This window comes from Ammospiza nelsoni, chromosome Z, assembly GCF_027579445.1.
Source record: "Ammospiza nelsoni isolate bAmmNel1 chromosome Z, bAmmNel1.pri, whole genome shotgun sequence".
In the NCBI taxonomy this organism is placed as follows: Eukaryota; Metazoa; Chordata; class Aves; order Passeriformes; family Passerellidae; genus Ammospiza; species Ammospiza nelsoni.
In genome coordinates this window covers 22,787,972-22,800,124 of record NC_080669.1, presented here as the reverse complement: position 1 = coordinate 22,800,124, position 12,153 = coordinate 22,787,972, and the positions used below count along the sequence as shown (strand labels likewise).

Here is a 12,153-nt window from a genome sequence, read left to right as displayed (position 1 = left end):
CTTTCACAGATTCACAGAATGGTTGAGGGTGGAAGGGTCTGCTAGAAGTCTTCTGGTCAAGGCACCTGGAGCTGGTTGCCCAATACTGTCTGGACAGCTTCTCAAATGTCTCAAAAATCTTGCCAAGGATAGAGACTCCACAGTCTCTCTGGGCAGCCTGTGCCAGTGCTTGGTAACCCTAACAGTGAAACAGGATTTCCTGGTGCTCAGAAGAACCTCCTGTCTTGCAGCGTTTGCCCATTGTCTCTTGTCCCATCACTGGGCACCCCTAGAAAGAGCCCGGCTCTGTCCTGTTTGCGGCCTCCCCTTGAGTCTTTGTGGAACTGTTGGAAGAGGGATCTCTTCAGATCCTTCAGAGAAGGCTCTCCGTGAGCCTTCTCTCCAGGTTGAACAGTTCCTGCTCCTTCAGCTTTTTGTCATAGGAGAGATGCTTCCAGCCCTTTACCATCGGTGTGACCCTTTGAGGGGCTGTCTCCAGTGCATCCAGGTCTCTCCCACCAGGGAGCCCAGAACTGGTCAGTCCTCCAGGTGTGGCTTCATCAGTGCTGGACAAGGGGCAAGGATCATCTCCCTTGGCCTGCTGGTAACACTTCTCCTGCTGCAGCCCAGGTCACCATTACCTGCTTGTGCAGCCACAGCACTTTCCTGCTTCACGTTTAACTCAGAGACCATCAGGACAGCCGGGCTCTTTTCTGCAAAGCTGCTTTCCACCCGGGTGGCTTGCAGCATGCAGTGGTGCCTTGGGTTGCTCTTGCCCTGGTGCAGGACTTTGCATCTCCCCGTGCTGAACTTCCTGAGGTTCCCGTAGCCCACTTCTCCAGCCTCTCCAGGTCCCTCTGGAGGCCAATATAACCTTTGGGCGTGTCTGTCCTTGGGAAGCAATTCCTTCTAGATTTGCTTAATCTGTAAACTTGCTGAGGTTACACTCTGCTCCATCATTCAGATTATTTTGTGGAGATACTGGACAGGAGTCGATACAGTATTAACCCATGGGGCACTGGTGTTGGTTGTTGGTCTCCAACTGGACTTTGCGTCACTGATCACAAACCTCAGAACTTGACAACTCAATCAGTTTTTAATGTACTTTCAGTCCATACTTCATGAGTTCAGTTATCAGCATGTTACAAGAGACAGTGTTCAACAGTGTTAACAAGCCTTGCTGGAGTCCAGGCAGATACTACTTACTTCTCTCCCTTTATTTATTGAGCCAGTCATTTCATTGAAAGATGTTATCAAGTTGATTAAGTATAACTTCCCCATTACTAATCCATGCTAACTACTCCAAGTTAGGTTGTTTTTCATGTGTCTGGATGTAGTTTCCAGATTCAGTTGTTCTATCGCCTTCCCAGGGACTCAGATGAGGCTGACTAAATTGTATTCTTCTGGATAACTCTAAGTCCCTTCTTCTCAAGCCATGAGTTTAGAAGGCCAAGATTTCTCTCTTACCAATCTGAACTTGTTTGAACAGATGAAGAATTCTATCCTTTTTGAAAGCAGTAGAACCTTGAGCACTGGAATTAGTGAATATAGTGTTCCTATGGCTGCTTAATTTTGGAGACCTGTGTTGGTCTGACACTTTCCAGTCTATCTGACCTTATGTTCTTTTGTTTCCTAAAATCTTTCCCAAAACTAATCAGGAAGGTCCACTGCTGCAGATGAATTATCTCCCTTATGCAGTGCTTTTTTTCTTCTTTTATGTTTGTTTTTTTTTTTTTTTTGTTTTTTTTTTTTTTTTTGTTTTTTTTTTACATTTAGCCAACTAAGCAAATAAAAATTCAGAACATAAGTTCATTTCTAGCTAGAAGTACTAAATATCTGATAGTAAGCCACACTTACAGAGTGTACTTTATAGTTCTTCAGAAGTAAAAGTTAAAACATATTTTTGTAGGTCCAGTGATAAATTAAGTTCTGGAGAAGAAAGTGAACAGAGAGGAAGGGAACCCCATTGGAACCTGACGCCAGACCTAATGAGACTTACTAGGAAAAGAGATTATCCTGGAGAGTGCGAAAACAGAGAAGAGGACAGTACTGAGAGAAATGAAGAGTTTTTGGTGTTATTAAAAACAGGTGTATCAGGGGTAAGTGCTTATCATGTATTTTGAGCCAGTTACACCTCAATCCTTTTGCCCAAATTCTTAGAAAGATAGGTGGCACAGAAATCCAGTATGTGGCTGGAAAATGTTAATGTGATTATTTGATTTTTTAAAAATTCACCATTGGAAACTATACTGAATAAATGGAATTAGAATTTAAAACCTATGGAAATACCTAATATACACTGTTGTCTTAAGTTTGATGGTTTATATGATCAGAAATTTGCATTATCATAAATACGGGCTAACACTGTTGAGAAATAATTTACTGTTTGTTATTCATTGAACAATGGAAATTAAGGCAGTTACCTAACTTCAGATACTGCCTAAAATCTGTGTTAGTATACTTAGAAATTAAAACGAGTGTGAACAAAGTTCAGACCTTCTTAAATTTGCTCAGCAGGCCTAACTTAGCCCAGACTAGTTCCATCTCTAATGCTGGATAACTGGATCAAGTTTATCTAGTGTTCCTTATTTTTCATATGTATGACTAAAACTTATAGTCAGCATATTCTTTTAGCCAAGTATCCATAGCTGATAGAACTGTGGTTGCTGATGTTTGTCTGTGTATATGTTGAATAATATTGAAATGCTTTTTTATAAAGTATGTTAGTTTTTTCTTCCTACCTTGTTACCAAGGCAGAAAAAAATAGTTCCTGCAAATTGTTCTTTAAATTAATAGGTAATTTTAGAAAGTTATTTATCTTTCCAGCTTCTAAAGGGTTGTTGCTCTTCATAAATTGAGTATGGTGTTGGTCTGTTAACTACCAGCTGCACTGCGAATTCAAGTATCATAGATAATATCAGTTAATGACACCTCTGCTATAGAACCCAAAATTAAAGACATCAAGGAAAAATATCCTAAGTTATCAGAGATGACAGCTGGGCACATTGTCGAGATCCTCAAACTAAGTTCTTTAAGTCACCAAAACCAGTTACAAATGTTTGGCACTTAATATGGTAATAATAATCTCCTCTGTTCAGGAAAACTCCAGTAGTACAGTGCAAGCTGGATCCTTCTCAGAGGCTACAAGGAAACACAGTTTTGCAGAGAATGTTGAAGAAACATCTCGTGAGAGAATCAGGCTTGACATTACACTCCAGTCTCCAGGGATATCATCAGAGAGTGAGAAACACGTAGAGCAAGATAATGATTCTCAGCTTTCTACCTCACAAGAAAAGTGTCCAGGCAGTCTCACAAGGTAAAACAGCTGTTTTGCTTTGTAAACCAAACTCAGTTGATTGACAATTATTGGCCATAGTTCTGCCATGTGTAATGTGAGTGCATGCAGCATGTCAGTTTTTGTGTCTTCCATCTGAACTTAGCAGATGTGTGCAAATGCTCCTTTGTCTCTTACTCTGCCTGTATTCTCATAAAATGAACACAGCCAGTACTTTCACCAATCTATCCCATGGTTTCAACAGAAATTCCTGATTTTATAGGGGAGGACACGAGAGTACCTATTTTTGGAGGCACAGGATTGTGGGATTAACCTAAAGAGAAACTTTGTGCCAGTAGTGTCCTCTGCTACCATTTGCTTCCACTCTTCACCAGTTTACCAAGGAGAATGTTTTGGGGGCAAAGTTTGTCATTGCTTTTGGTACTCAGAGTGATTGTGCTCATGATTTTAAAGGAGGAAACTGTAGGTAACTGATTATTGAAGAGAATGCTGTCTGAGAAACCAAAGCAGATAAGTAGTTATCACCTAACAGTTTCAGTTTGTAAACAATAGTCTGATCAATTAAAGTATCATAGTTGGGGGCTTCTAGTCTAGCTTTAGCAAAAGACAACTGGAACTGTTCCTATGACTTAAAAAGTATGTGACTTCCACATCCCTCAAAATTAAAATAATTTCATACTTTTCTAATCAAAGAATTGTGTTTCTTGCAAGTTTAATTGTGAATATTTCTAGCATTTTGAAACTGCTTAATACATATTTGCAATAAGTGCCTTATGTACACAGGAAGAAGTTAAATTTCTGATTAAATGCTTATGTGTCACTAAGAAGTTAAGAAGTAAATAATTTGCATTGTTGGTCATAATGAGAACTTATTTTTTAAAATAAAGTCTATTTTGATTTTTTGTATCCCTCCCTTTGGAAAGTCTTGGATTTCATTGTTTTTGTTCTGTACTTTAGAAGGCAGTTCAGGAGATCATCAAAACAGATGGCACTGCCAGAACATGTGTTGGAGGCAAAAACGGCTACTTCTTCTGCCTCTGAATGTGAGGCTGATTGCAGCGAGAAGGGGATTCAAAGGCAAGATGCTAAACTGAGTGTTACCAGAGACAAAAGTTTGAAAACTACACAGAGAAGAAAATCTGGGAAGGAACCCAGAAGTTCAAAGATAACCTTTGTTACCCTCCGGGCTTCTCAAGACGAGGAGGAGGATGAGGAGGCAGATGATTTTGAACTTGATGATGAAGATGAATGCTTTGCATCAGAGGAAGTGAACAAGGCTCCAGTGTTTGTTCCTATAGGGCTTCGATCTCCAAAACCAATTCCTATGCAGATACAGGAAACTGTGGAGGAGGTATTGTGTAGCTGGATTCTATATCTGCAATTTTGTTCTGATTGTTTAAAAAGATTTTATTCTAATTGTATTTCTGGGTATTTGGGTTTTATCCAAGTTCAAGTTAAGAATGGTGTTGAGAGTGGCAGGGATGTTACTCGGCACATACACTTGGTTTTGAACTTAATACAGCCTCATCCTAAAATCCAGTTATGTAATTATGTTTACAAACTATATATAGGTTTGCAGGGAACTCACCAGTTTGTTTATTGGGTTTGAATATAGTCCCAGACTCGATGCTTGTCCATGTGTTTTGAGGCCCAAAATGGATCAAATGGAACACTTCAATTTCATATTTGAATGTTAGGAAATGAGAGTATGAGGAAAATGTTTCTGTATGTCATGTCCCCCTTGCCAAGAAACTTTTAACTGTTCAGGTAGGCTGGCCTGACTAGCAACCAGACACACACATCTGCTTGTTTACTCCCCTTTCCTGTGTGACAAGGAGAAATTAGGAGGGCAAGAAGATTTCTCTGTTGATATAACGACAGTTACATACATGAAGGAAAAGCTGCGTGTAAATGAAAAACAAAATAAGGAATTTGTTTGCTGCTTTCCACTGTCAGATTACTTCCTGGGAATCAGGGCCTCAGTTTATGTAAGAGTAACTTTGGAAGACAAATGCCCTAACCACAAATGGCTTCATCTTCTCCCTCCTTTCCCTGGGCCTTTATTGTTGAGCGTGTCATGCTATGATACAGAATTTCCTTTTGATCAGCTTGGGTCAGCTGTACTAGCTGTGTGTTCTCCACCTGACCTCTTGCTTACCCCTGGCCTCCTTGCTGGATAAAAGAGAAAAAAAGCATTGACGTTGTGCTGGAATAGCAGAAACACTGGTGTGTTACCAACCATGTTGTAGTTAAAAATCCAGAAGACAACATTATGTGGGTTGGTATGAAAAATATTAACTTCATCCCAGTCATGGCCAGTACAATCTTCATCCTTTATTTCATACCATTTTATCATGCTTAGGTCTTACACCATCCAGTAGAAGACATTTTTCTGTTATTTTTCCTGTCATTGCTACTTTCCATTCACTTCGGTGCTTTTTGCTTTCTAGTGCTTTTTTTCATACCACTACTGCTGGTCCTCTTCTTCTCTTTGCCCATTGAAATCCTGCTTTTTATTATCTCCTGAATGAATCACACTGTTTCTTTCTCCAGATGAAACAGCAGAATAATTTAAAGCTCAGTCAAAACACAAAGGGATTTCTAGAATGATAATTGGTGGCCAAGTTGCTGTATGGAAACTTTTGCTGAATCTTTAATTTCAGAGATGTAGAGTATATCTAATGCTTGGGGATTACAACCAAGTTGCCTAGTTTAATGCTTAGGAGACATGAGTAATAGTGAGGAATGTGGTTAGATACCCAAGGACCCAGTTGTTGTAAAATTTAAATAGGTCAGTTGAAAGTCTGTAATGTGCAAGCCTTTGAGAGCAATTCAGATTGAGCAGTGTTTTCTGTAAGAGCTTTCCTGGAAGTATCATAAACTTTCTGTCAAATTTCAAGTCCTCATTTCTGAAAATGTCAAATGTCTGAAGTTCTCAGTGAAAATACATTGCTGAGGAAGAAAAAAAAAATAGGTGAAATGGTGAGTGGGTCTGTTTCTATGTGTCTGCATATTGATTCCCTATCTTGCTTTGGAAATAAGTCTGCACTGATTTTCCATCCTGAAGATTTAAAAAGCAGAAAAGGACTAAAAAATAAGAAAACCCATTTGAGGTAAAGAGTCGCTATAAAAGATCTCTGCTGCATAGCTAGTTCAGTGGAGAAGTGAGTGACTAGAAACAAGGCCTTAGGTTGTCTGATGCTTCCACTTAGCTAGAGGCAGCAGTACCTGTTCTGCCTTCTATTCATACCGCTGCTTCCTTCTCAAATGACAAGGTATGATTTTTGCAAAGGATTTCTTTAGATGTTGAACATCTGTTAAATATGTGAGGTTTATAAAAATTTGCATTTGTCAGATTTTCTTTTGCATCTGATGAACTCAAATACTTGTAAAATTACTTTTACAGCTGGAAATATCTGTGAATATCCCAGATGTGCAGGTGGCTACTGATGCTGAAAGTCTTACTTGTGCTTCTATCCAACCAGTAGTACAGAGGGAAGAAGAAAGCACCTCAACAACTGTAAGAATGTCTTTTGTTTGTTTCATTGGTCGTACAAAGCTATTTCAGCAGTTTCTTGTTGCCATGTCTGAATGTAGCTGTATAGCTTTTTCAGTTGGTACCTGTAACACACAGATGTGAGGCACACCTGTGGGAAAACTGTGTTAGTAAATATTGTTAGCCTTAAAACCAGGGTAACTTGTGGGCACAGAATTTACATGTAAGCATTAAATAAAAATGAGGTAATTTTATATAGAACTTTGATATTGTTTTTCTTTGTGTTTAAGGAAACAATGATACATGAAAATCCAGATGTGGACAAAGGTAGATATGAAACAATCTTGCTTATGTATTTCCTGTTAACTTGCTAGTGATATACACATTTCCCCCTTTCTTAAAATTTGTTTCCAAAGGTGCCATGATCTTGACTGAGAGGCTCAGCTGTGTCCTGCAGTGGGTCAGCTGGAACTGGCTGTGTCCAGCCTGGGCAGGCCCCTGCTGGCAACACCTTGCCACGTGTATCCAGTACACCCTTAAAGGCAGTTGTGTTGCTGCTCAGTGTTCTAATAGTAATTTAGATTTGCTGGATGAGAATGGCTGCTTGCCTACAAGCATTTTGATTCATAAATAAGGTCAATTTAAAAAATACGTACTTCACTGTATTGGTGGTAGTGTCAAATACTTTTTGAATATGTTAATGTGTTTCTAGTTAATGTGGTTGTGACTTTCAATGTGTGTGAACAACTTCACAGGAATTAATGATGGAAGCACTGAAGCTGCCATGACTTTACTTGCCATGGGTGATCCAAATTTCCAGTTAAAAACAAGCACTGAAGGTATGATCTGATTTATGGGACAAAGCCTTGCTCGCATGCTTTCCACCTAAGGAGGGATGGAGCAGTGGTTGCAAAGCTCTTCCACGTGCTGCCGCATAGCAGGAGGTCAAGAGCCTTTCATGCTTTTAGTCCTATGCATTGTAACACATAATGAGTCCAGCCAATGCAGGTTGGCTGAATACTGCCAGTGGTATCACTGCTAGAGAGTTGTTTTTGTTGCCTTTAGGATACACATGTTTAAATTGATCTGGGCACATAAACTGGATGAAAGAAAGGGATCAAGCTTAAATGACTGTAACTTTCAGTGATCTTTTCAGACCTTTAATGTTAAGCATAGCCTTTTTATCCTAACTAGCTACAGCCTGAAATTACCTGGGTTTGTTACAGATTTTGTCTACCATTTATTAATCTGCTTTCATTTGCTGAATGTTACTTTTTGTGTTCTTACTACAAAAAGTATTCTCTTAGGACTGTGTTTATCTGGGATTTCAATCCGTGTCTTTGGAGAATAGAAACTTGTTGAACAAGGCTTGAAGTTATATAGCTTTTTATACATGCCAAACCTGAGTGTTTTAAATGAAATTTTCCATTCTGTTTATTGTTATAACCAGAACAGACACATATGTTACCTGCTCAAGATGACTTGGACATGGCTCATAGTCTTGTAAATCATGCCTACTCCAAAGAATATAGAACTTCTAGTCAGTATTCGCTTTCTTCAGACACTTCAGTCAAGGAATTGCTGCCTTCTGAGGATGGAAACAACATCAATGTAGAGCATCAAATCACTGGCACAAGAACAGGGATAGAAGAATATTCAGAGATGGATGCTACTGATAACAGGTTGAATTACTATTTCATTTTCTTTAGTGAGAGAGATCCTCTGGCACTGCTTACTTTTGCTAGGTTCTTTCTGGCATTTTTATCAATTTGCAAGCAGTCTTGGTTAAGTAAAGGTTTCTCAGTTAATGTAATGTAGTATGTAATATGCAGAAACTCCTCTCATCTCTTTCTTACTACTTTTATGAAGTGTTTGTGTGTAATTTTGGGTATCTACAACTGTTTTTTCTCTCATGAAATTAGGTTTTCTCGGGGAAGAGGAGGAGAAAAAAATATGCAAACTAATTATGTACTGGATCACTCCTAATTATCAAACTCTTTCTTGCAAAGTTCTCTACAGCTAATCAGACCAAGGCAAATTGCTTAATTGTCACTGCTGCTGCAGGGGTGTAAATCAAAGATTTAGATCAAAGGGATGGCAAGAAACCAGTTGATCTTCCATCATTATGATTTGAATGAATGATCATTAATAATTTTGCATTTGTGAATTACTAGACAGCTTAGTGGGACACTTTCCCGGAGAAACATCTGCTGATTGTCATGATTTATTTGAGAAACTATTTAACTTGTTGACTGCTTGAACAAAGTATGAGATTATGCTGTTTGAAAAATGTTAATCCAAGATAATTTATTTTGCATCCAGTTTAATTATATTATTTTTCTTTGTATTACTTTTATTTATTATTTTCTTTGTATTACCAGAACTTACTACCGTGTCATATGTATTAGATTTCTGATCTTCTCCTGTTATTTAAACATATACATTTTTCTCTTTTTTTTTTTAAATTCCTTTACATTAGAAACATACTAGTTTGCAGCATACTAGTCTGTTTCAATCCGCAGAAGATTTTTTTTTTTTTTTTAATCTTGCCGGGTGGTTTTCTGTCTTCTCTGCCAGTTGTAGCCTGCATTTCAGGTCTTCATTGTTTGATCTACCCCATATCTCTTATATCTTCTCTTCACTAACTGTCAAAAATCAGGGACTCTGTTGATGACATCTTTCCTTTTACTTGTAGTGGTAGCTCTTTGCCTGTGGTGAGTAGTATGAGACAGACAGGAGGTGGACACCTGGAGCCTGAGCCAACCTCTGCAATATTGAGGTCCAGTGAAAACATAATGCAGGAGATATTTAATGCAAATATACTTGTGGAACAACTAGAGCAAATTCAATCTGGTAAGCCTGTTTCTTATCCTAGGGCTCTGAAAATGGTTATTCAATAGATTCACATCTGTTGATGAAATAAAACAAATCTGAAAGTTTTCACTTTCCATTCACATTTACAGGTGAAACATCGCCATTGTAAGATAGGGTACCCATTTGTGATATTGTTTTATACATGAGAATACCTTTCAGTATGAAATTAAATGAAATTTGAATGGCAGGTTTTTTCTGTAGGTATTAAATTACTTGTAAGGCACTTAAATTACTGGACTGCCAATTACAGATTGGCAGAATCTGTAACTATACAAATACAGAAATACAGTCAAATCCACTGTACTTTTTTCTGTTATCACTGTCTTTTCCTTCCATTTAAAGTGAAAGAAGAGATAGAAGGAACTGGCTTTCTATTCTTAAAGCAGTTGCAAAAAAGATAATCTTCAAACTCTTGTCTTCATGCCAATGGCAAAATAGGAAAGGCAAGATGAGTTATGTGTGTATATATACCTTATTTATGTAAGACACAATTATTCATGCACATATTCATGTATATGTGTCTGTATAAACATACTACAAAACTTTAATTCATACAAGATTATATATAAAAAGGAATACAGATATATATACCTGCAGACTGCGAAGACAATATTTTAGTTTTTGTTCTTGTAAAACTTAGATCCTACAACCTTGAGGGGTAATGCAGAAATGCAGAAGGTGGAACCAGAGCCAGTCAGACAAGCTGCAGGTGATTCTTCAGTTCTTCATGACTTTGCATCTGGAGGTATGGAACTTAACAAGCAAGTAGACAAAATTGAGAGGTAAGAAGACTCATCATTTAATGCTGACTTTATTCCTACTGTGTCTTAAAATATGCAGCTGAAGTTCAGGTGTAGTATGTGACTGTAATGGAAAAAGTGTGCTCACAGACACTGTGTTTACACAGATAGTGTACAGTTGAGACTTCAGGTTTTTCTCCCTTACGTGTTCTGCTACAGCTTTTGGAGATAGAACATTAACTTTTGTTTGCTATTTTAGAACTTAGAAATTACCTTGCTGCTTAACTGTCTTTCATGAAACTGCAAGGAAATGTTAATGAGTTGATTAATTTAGAAACGTTAATGAGCTTATAAGGCTTCCTGCTTGGTTGTGCTTTCAAGTAGGAGTGGTTCCATTAGTGAAGTTACAGAGGCCTTTCTGTGAAATTCTTTATGTAGATTTGTTCAAAGATTATGCATTCTGTTTAGTACAATGATGTAGTCTTTAAACAGGCGCTTTGTTTCCCTGTAATTACATATTATTCATATTAAATACATTGTAACACAGAATTTAGCATTTGCATAGGGTATCTTTATCTGGTTTCAAATTAACGAGATATATACCTTGCAGAACAGAAGAGCAGATAAGAGATGCATGTGGAAATTCAGGAGATTTAGGACATCTAACTGCATCACCAAAACCTGAAAAATCACACCTTGGACAAGAAGATTGTCCAAATCAAAGTTCTGTGGATGAACTGTCTGAGCAGAGTCCTTGTCCTCTTGAGCACCATATCTGTACAGTCAACTTTACTCAGGTAAAGAACAAGAACTTAATTACAGTCCAGAAGTGCCAAGATTTTGAAATTCTGTAAAGAAAGAGGTTTTCAGTGCAAATATACTCACCAGTTGTAAACACTTGATACTTCAGTGGTAAATGAAACTTGCTTTTACGCAGGGGCATATCCAAGCAATCTTTCAGACAAACTTAATCTTTGCAAACTCTCTTTAGAACGTTTCAGTAATAAGTAATACACATTAGCAAAACTGGGAGGAATTTTTAAGAAGTCCTGATGGAAGAAGTTACCTAAGATTCTTGTATCCATTCAGCGTGACTGACCTCTTACTGTTATGTTTATTTGCATTAAAATGAAGTTAAAGTGTTACTGCTTGGATGGAGCAAAGCAAACTGCATTCTTCGTTATGTTCTCTCTCATTTATTAAAAAAAACCGATTAAACAATTAAGAGCTTTACATGCATGACTATATGACATACACAAATTTTGCATATTTTTACATATATCTATATCATTTATATTACCATCATTTATGTTGTCACAGGTAAACAATATGTCTTGCACATCCATTTCTTTGCAGTGGCTTGTGGGTCCAGGTTCTAGTATAAATGAGAGTTACCTTATTTTTGTCATGAGAGACAGGTTCATTCACAGTTCCCCAGGGTTTTTAGTGTTGTGTGAGATCAGTGAGCATGTAGTTACATTGGAACAGCTGATGCATAGTAGCTTGTTTCCTGAGTGCAGCAGGTTGCTGTGTCAAGGCTGATTTCATATAAGGACAATGTGCAAAAATGATGTTGCTCTTACAGGCCTGGCAGAGAGAGTATGAGAAAAGGCAGCTTGTGGTAGAGCTGGTTCAATTAATTCCTGGTTTTAGTAAAGGGACAAGCTGTAGAAGGGAAGGGATAGATGAGCTGTAGAGGTTAATGTTTTTATTTGGCACTCAGTGGTTTGTTAAGGGTTGTAGGAATCTGCTTTCTTAGTGCCACTGAA

General features: G+C 38.0%; 1 protein-coding gene across 1 annotated transcript in view; it reads left to right on the top strand.

The window, feature by feature from the left end:
• LOC132086327 (transcription factor TFIIIB component B'' homolog) overlaps window positions 1-12,153 on the top strand; it is a 52,693-nt gene that overhangs the window by 29,640 nt on the left and 10,900 nt on the right. The window contains exons 26-35 of the mRNA XM_059491900.1: window positions 1,889-2,078; window positions 3,078-3,295; window positions 4,232-4,625; window positions 6,681-6,794; window positions 7,061-7,097; window positions 7,526-7,609; window positions 8,221-8,452; window positions 9,466-9,623; window positions 10,285-10,426; window positions 10,995-11,181. Coding sequence (XP_059347883.1) covers window positions 1,889-2,078; window positions 3,078-3,295; window positions 4,232-4,625; window positions 6,681-6,794; window positions 7,061-7,097; window positions 7,526-7,609; window positions 8,221-8,452; window positions 9,466-9,623; window positions 10,285-10,426; window positions 10,995-11,181 — 1,756 coding nt within the window. The remainder of the gene's footprint in view (window positions 1-1,888; window positions 2,079-3,077; window positions 3,296-4,231; window positions 4,626-6,680; window positions 6,795-7,060; window positions 7,098-7,525; window positions 7,610-8,220; window positions 8,453-9,465; window positions 9,624-10,284; window positions 10,427-10,994; window positions 11,182-12,153) is intronic.